The 7362-nt window shown below is 40.6% G+C and overlaps 1 protein-coding gene across 3 annotated transcripts; it reads right to left on the bottom strand.

Annotated features, from left to right (window-relative positions):
- Window positions 1–962: 962 nt before the first annotated feature.
- On the bottom strand, window positions 963–7117 carry nod2 (nucleotide-binding oligomerization domain containing 2). 3 transcript variants are annotated; one of them, XM_031281605.1, is made up of 10 exons: window positions 5822–7117; window positions 5042–5168; window positions 2872–4651; window positions 2667–2750; window positions 2491–2574; window positions 2283–2366; window positions 2120–2203; window positions 1676–1759; window positions 1441–1524; window positions 963–1231 (listed from the first exon to the last, which is right to left on the bottom strand). In XM_031281605.1, exons 1-10 carry the CDS (start codon window positions 6305–6307, stop codon window positions 1159–1161), a joined length of 2970 nt encoding a protein of 989 aa, XP_031137465.1. In that variant the 5' UTR covers window positions 6308–7117; the 3' UTR covers window positions 963–1158. The 3 variants fall into 3 exon arrangements, with proteins under 3 accessions (XP_031137465.1, XP_031137466.1, XP_031137467.1); XM_031281606.1 differs by lacking the exon at window positions 1441–1524; XM_031281607.1 differs by lacking the exons at window positions 1441–1524; window positions 1676–1759.
- Between the last annotated feature and the right edge of the window lie 245 nt (window positions 7118–7362).

Raw genomic sequence — 7362 nt, 5'->3', positions numbered from 1 at the left:
GATCTTTCAGGCCAGATGATGCTGTATCTGTGGTGGAAGAAGTTTTAACATTGAATATTTGCTTAAATAAAAGATACAATTACTGAATTATTATATATATATATATATATATATATATATATATATATATATATATATATATATATATATATATATATATATATATATAGTTATATATATATATATATTGTAATATATATATTGTAATATATATATATATATATATTGTAATATATATATAATTATAATTTCTGATTCTGATTATAAAAATACCTAACAGGTAAGCACTCAAAATGTGTTTATTAACTTAACTAAAACTAGAGAAGTATTATTATCAGCAACATGTTACATTACATTACATTACATGTAAATTCAAAAGTAAAAAGTGCTCATTATGCAGAATTGGCCCCTTTCAGAGTGTTATACATAATATAATTTGTTATATATTATATTATTGGATTATTAATGATGCATTCATATGTATGAAGCATGACAATGTTGCCGCAGGTTGAAGTAAGTAGCTATTTACCACCACTTTATATACTGTTGTGAGGTTAACACATTTGTGTCATCTGAAATTATCATATGTTCGGAACTAGTAACTAGAGCTGTCAAGCTATAAATGTAGTGCAATAAAACATACAATATTTTTCCTTTGATGTGTAGTGAAGTATAAAATAACATAAATTGAAAACTATACTGTTAGTAGGCCTATCTTAAAACTGCACTTAAGTAATTTGAGTGAATTTGTGAATGAAGGCATCTTTCCACCATTGACTACAGGCAACCTATTTTCAGTAGACACAAACTGCTTGTACAAATGGTATTATTATTATTAGTATTAGTATTAGTATTATTATTATTATTATTAGTAGTAGTAGTAGTAGTAGTAGTAGTAGTGTTGGTGGTGTTATGCTTTTTGTGATCCTATCACCGCATACACCTACAAAAGAAACCCAAGATAAAGGTGGATATATTTTGTGTATTTGGATAAAAAAAGGATGAAAGGATGAAAAAATAGATGAAAAGTGGCATTTTGCTCTTCTAAGCAGAAAACCAAGATACACTTCAGCAAACACATTTTACATTTCACATTTTGATATAAAATAGAAACAGTTCTTAAAGCGATACACAGTCCTTGGCCAACTTTATACAAAATCAGAAGGTCAGTCTCGATTCCCGTTGTGTCATCTCCTCTACCTCCTCCAAACTGAGGTCATTGTTTCTCAACCTGCAGTATAATAAGGAGAAACAAAATCAATGGAAGTGAGGGATTATGACACAATAACATTCTATTTGAGCCAAAATAGGATGCAGTGTCAACAACAACAGTCTTTCTTGTCACTGAAACTAGCAGTAAGGCAATGGCTTGCCCAAATTCCAGGATGCAAACAAGCACAAGTACTAACTGCAAAAAGAAACAGTGGGAACATTACGCACCATACTGATATCACATGAGTATTATGTTCTAGGGCTTGAATCAGACATTCCACCCCTGTTCTGGTTATGCAGTTGTCTGTCAACCTTTTACAGGAAATAAGAGGGTGGAGAGAGGGTTTAAGCACTACTGTACAGTGAATGCTCAAATGTCAGTCATCAGCCATCAGTCATCAGCCATTCGGTTGATACAACTGTTGTATGCATTGTCAATACCTGTATAACTTGTCTCACTTACCAAAGCTCTTCCAGTGACGTACTGTTCTTGATAATGTTGGCGAGGGCACATGCTCCTGCACTCCCCACACCATTGCCTACCAGGCTGCCGTTAAAATTTGAATTATATTCAGATCAAGTACAATGCATATGCAAAAAGTGTATTGCTATTAACGAAAAGGTGCAGACGGTGGCAGACTGGGGCAGGGGCGAAAAAAGTAATTTCTTTCTAGCTTTCTATCATGTAGAGCAGCCTATTGGAAGGGCACCCTAGAGGGACTTTATCACGTTTTCTCTACCATAGGTGCATACAACAATATACAAAAAATACAATACAAACATACATACAAATGTGGTCATTATGCAACTACACGAAACTGGGACATATTTTAATACCTTCATATTTGTAATACCACACTGTCATAAGTCTGCCTAACGTGCTGGTAAAAAGCAAAGCAAATATTACCTTAGCCACACCAGAGATTTGCTGCTCTCTAGGGCACTGGCAAGGGCCTCTGTTCCTGCATCACCTATCTTGTTGCCCCAAAGCCTGGGGATACAAATACAGATTAATAAATGGAAATGCACCACCAATAAGACGCATTGGAATTTTGTAGGAAGACTTTTACCCTAAATACTGCAGTGAATGGTTGAATTTCAGTCCCTCTGCCAGCTGCTTTGCTCCTTCTTCTGTTATATTATTGTTGCCTAACCTAAAAGAAAACAGAGAAGTTAATTTGCTTTTTATTGTACACTACACAGACTTGGTCTATATTATAATAGTTCCATTTTAGTATCACATCTAATGAGTGCTAAAAAAATACTGTATGTGTTGACCTTAGAGAGAGGAAATTCTGCTTGGTCTTCAGAAGATGAGAAAAGTGTTGTGTGCAAGCATCAGTTAGCTTGTTGTTGAAGAGCCTAGAGACGAACAAAATGATTATAAAAGGTAACTGATCAAACCTAATTTGTGACTTCATGATAGTGGGATAATTCATTTTGAAAACACTTACGCAATTTTACGGAAGTTGTCACACTGGAGACCTTTGGCAAGCAGTTTGCGGATTCCCTCATCTGTAATGTTATTATTTCTGAGGCTGATAAAGGAGAAGATATAGGACACTTGAACACAACATGTATATTTGCATTATAGTAAATGCTATTGTGGAAGCTTTGTTCATTATAATGAATAGATGGAAGGAACCTGTTCATACTTACTACAGGGAATTACAAATGTGCATGCAGGGAAGAAGCTGTTCCACTCCAACATCACCTACAGAGTTGTTGTCTAGCTGGAGGCCTACAGGATTCCTTAAATGCTGGAGAACATAGGCTAGTGCAGTGCACTCTACAGGACCAATGTTACAGTAGGTCAGTTTCAGGTGGTCCACCTCAAGCTTACTCATGGCACATTTAGCAATCCTGCTCTCCTGCATCTCATAGATGCATTTTATAAGCCAGACGAAGCCCGGCATTGCATGCATGCTCTTCTTCTCCCCCTCCACAGGTTGAGGAATAGACTTAAAGTGTTTCTGCATGCCTTTGGACAGGCATCTCGACACCTGTCTGACCCTCTTCTCCATCACAGCAGTGGGACAGCAGTGGAGCCACAGGCTTCGGTGGCGCTGGGACAGTAGTCCAGACACAAAGGTGGCTGTTATTTGCAGATTTGGTGTTTCAGCTGCTGTAGCTTCCCCCTCTAAAGCCCGCTCTTGTTTGTCAGTGGAAGGCATGCAGGCCATGAAACATGTGCTGCTCAGACCTGTCTTCCTCATGTTCCGTGGCTCAAAGAGCCTAGGGATAGTTGAACGGTCAGTATTATTTGACAAAACAATGTACAGAGCAGCAAAGAAACATTGCATAGTCACATGAAGGAATTCATAGCATTTACTGTGAGTGGAGGACATATTTTTGCTTTGAATGAGAAAGCCCATGCAGATATCCTTCTCAGTTACACCACATGTCTCCAAGTCTGGACCTGAGAAGATGTAACAGGTGGCTCCTATCCCCTCAAAGGCAAGCTTTCCTAGATGCAAGACTGTGTTTAGGTGCTCCTGAAGCCAATCTAACCCCGTGGTGCTCTTTGGGGAGGTTTGATGCTGGAAAAAGTGCTGTAGGATCATTAGGTAAACGTCTGTGATTGTTTGTAGGCTGCCCTCTCCACAGCCTAGCAACTCCTTATGGCACTGGGAGACAATCCAGCAGAGGACTGGACTATGACACAGTCCAAGTAAAGCTGTGTTTGTCTGTAGGGACTCCAAAACCTTAGCAGCTACAGTGGGGTCTCTGTGATGCTTCTTCACAAAACAGTCAATCCCGCTTGGGGAAAAGCCTTTCAGGAGGACCTCTTTGCGGAGGTGTTTCTTCAACACAGGGCCCACTGCCTCTGGGCGACTAGTCACCACTTTCCGTACTCCCTTCAGTAGGGAACCCTGGATTAAGTTGAACAATAGTATGTGTACAGGTGCACGCTGGGTGGGGCAGCAGAGCCTGTGCTCATCTGAAAAGCTCTGCTTGAGCTCATCCAGGCCATCAAACGTGAAGAGAATGAGATGTGGGTGGTTCAGGATGAACTGGAAAATCTCCTCCTGCTCCCTGTCTGGCCAGCAGCAGTGCTGAAATAGCAATTCCTGAACAGACAGTTCCCTGGTCTCTGAGTTCAACCTGCGACAGCTGAATGGAAACAGAAGGAGAAAGTCCTGGAGGGCTGACCCCCGAGCCCAAAGCAAGTGCAGCCTTTGGAGTAAGGTGCTCTTCCCACCGCCAGCATCCCCAGACACCAGCACCGTGTCGGCCTCCTCGTTCACTGTACCCACTGTACCAAGTATGTCCTCCAGGTCCAAAGGTCCATGGACATCAACACAGTTATGAACTAGTTCCAGCTCGCCTTTAGTGTAGATGTCATCCAGAGACATGTGGCTGGTCCCTCCATAAGTACTGAGAAAGCAGGACTGAGCAGACACAGAACTGCTGAGCTTCTTCTGATACTTTAAGACCTCTGTGACAGAATGCATACACATGAGATAAACTTTAGTACATAGCAGCACAAAATGAGAATATAAAATACTGTGTATATATATATATATATATATATATATATATATATATATATATATATATATATACTGTATTTCTGCAATGTGGTGTGCTGACAACTGGTCTTTTTAGAGAGTCTTTTTTTAACCAAAAGGTTCTATTTTTGAAGTTCCACCACTTCTATATTTCCAAAGGAAATGTGTGTATTCTGTATATTTCAGACAGATCACCCACAAGATTAAACAAGCATGTGCTTCTCCTATAGGTTTAGCTTGCACATAGAATCTCTTATTACAGTTACATACATATACATACTGTAATAGTTTTCAGCATGATTATAATACTGATATACCTTTGGGAGGAGTCCATTTATCCTGGTTCAGTGGAGATCCAGATTCCTGTTTTTGTTGAATGTACTGCAGTACAACCTTCGCCGCTGATTCTCCTTTTGATCTGACATGGTCGAGCAAACGCCTTGCCTGATTGACATTAGGTAGAAATTTTGGGAAATATGAGTATTCCCTTTTTTGCCAAAGTTTAGATGAATACCACAATTCATGTCTGTACACGAAGTACAAAGCTAGCCCCAGGCAGACAGTTAGCTTAGCTTAGCACAAAGACTGGAAACAGCAAGAAGCAGCTAGCCTGGGGCTGTAATTAACATGTTGTATCTTGTTTGGTGAATCTATGCGAAGTCCAAAATGTGTAAAAAAGACACATTGCGGTGTTATGGTGGATTATGTGAGAGATTATTTCTTGGGTAGGTGCAGTACCTTTCTGCTCCAGTTTAATAGTGACCTTTATAAGTGCTGGTAGGTGGATGTTTACCTTTTATAAAGAACATCAATTGTCAGCTATTGTGTTAAGCTAACAGGCTGCTGGAGCTAGCTTCAAATTTACCATACTGACACGACAGTGGTATTAATCTTCTTAGCTCTTTGAAAGAAAGTGAATAGGCACATTTCCAACTGTTCCTTCAGAATGAGCACAAAGGCATTTCATGATGGTACCAAATCTATTTTAAGCAATTCCAATTCTAATTCCAAGACAATTGATTAGGTAATGAACAATAACATGAAGTTGTCAAGCCGCAGTTTAATAATGTGTATAAAACGTGGGCCGTTTACAGTACCTGCTGAGAGGGGGTGTGTATAGGTAGCCGCACTTCATTGCAGTCTGCTGAGGTGAAGTGTCCTGATATGACCAGAGCTTTTAGAGCACCATCAATGCAGCATTGTAGCTTGCTGACCAGGCTTGGTCTTTGAGTCAGAAGAGTCTGAGTAGATGTGCTTTGATATTCTTCTTTTTCCTCTAGATTTGAACAGCATCCTGAAAACGTGAGGCCAACGCCATGCACTTCTGGCAGGACCTGTTTGAGAGCAGCAAGGAAGAGCCCACAGGTTTCCAAACCCTTTGTATAAACCAGGTCGAGCAACTGTCTGGCATTGGTATACAGTGCCCTACCCGGTACCTGTATGTTCTGGTAGTCCTCCCATATGAGCGCCCCCTGGGCCAGCAGTATGTCCAGAACCTGTGCCAGATGTTCGGCTGACCCGCTGCTGCACAGTGCATTCAGTATCTCTGTCCGTTGTCTCAGCACAAGCTCCTGGACAGACATGCTTTTTGCATGTCAGCTTCCCTACTCAGGTACATCCAACATGTACTTCCAGTCTCACAACTTGGCACAGTAAACACCGACATCTCATCATGCTATTAGTCATCAGCAGTTTCACTCAGATAACGCGGGATCAGTATCCAACACCGTAGCCTTTTGTTGTTGATTCATACACACGGACCATGTTTGTGTATATAAATGCTACACGCTCATTTAAAACATGTACAAAAACACAAGACTGATCTAAGGGACTTAAACCGCAAAGGCAAGCAACACACAGTAACACCATTGTACGATCATCACTCACATTAAAGTCTCCATAACAGAGAGCTTTCTTCCCTCAATCTGTCATTTGGGCAGTGACGCTGCACTAGACTTGCCTCTTCCTCATTCCACAGCTGAAAGTGATACTGATTGTGCAACCAAGTCCCTCCTGTAAAATAGAAACTAAACCTTGCCAGCAAATGAGATGAAACATATTGAAAATAGTTTGCCACATGCCAGCCAATGCCCACTCTTCACTGAGATGTGATGACATTTATACATCCTCTTGCCTGAGGTTTTCACTGTGAGTGTACTGCATTTAAGAAGACCACAAAGAGGAATTACATTGTTTTTAAAGCAGAAACTCCGGCAGAAAAGACAGAAATGATTCATTTGACACATTTACTGGAAAAGCCACAGTAAATAGCATAGACAGTAAAAGAAATGGACACAGCGACGCCATAGACTTCGACGGAGACCAGTGAAGTCAATTAGAAGCGCTTTTCCGGTGATGGTTGAGCGTACTACGCAGCTGCTGCGCAGCCTCAAACCGAGGCTTTCATGGACTCTCTATGGGCTTCTCCCTTGACTGTATGTCTCCATGTCCCCCCGATTGCCTGCGAGCTTCTCCTGACTATACAGTCATTTCTCTACTATGCGACAGAAAGTCGCGTGGTCATGACACAATTGTGAGCCTATTTTTTTAAAAACGGCTGCTACGGGGCCATAGCCTGAGATACAAGATAATGGAGCCTTTTATACATTGTCGTGTTTCTTTAGAAATAAACAATGGA

Source organism: Sander lucioperca, chromosome 3 (assembly GCF_008315115.2).
Source record: "Sander lucioperca isolate FBNREF2018 chromosome 3, SLUC_FBN_1.2, whole genome shotgun sequence".
Taxonomy (NCBI): domain Eukaryota; kingdom Metazoa; phylum Chordata; class Actinopteri; order Perciformes; family Percidae; genus Sander; species Sander lucioperca.
The sequence above is the reverse complement of the archived record's forward strand: the minus strand, read 5'-3'. Positions and strand labels throughout refer to the sequence as shown.

What these genes read in the sequence shown, in the direction of transcription:
- nod2 (XM_031281605.1), bottom strand. Translation starts at nt 6,307, where the DNA reads ATGTCTGTCCAGGAGCTTGTGCTGAGACAACGGACAGAGATACTGAAT. An exon ending in TACACACCCCCTCTCAGCAG is followed by an intron (nt 5,169 to 5,821) that starts GTACTGTAAACG and finishes AATGTCAATCAG; the next exon opens with GCAAGGCGTTTGCTCGACCA. An exon ending in TAAATGGACTCCTCCCAAAG is followed by an intron (nt 4,652 to 5,041) that starts GTATATCAGTAT and finishes ATTCTGTCACAG; the next exon opens with AGGTCTTAAAGTATCAGAAG.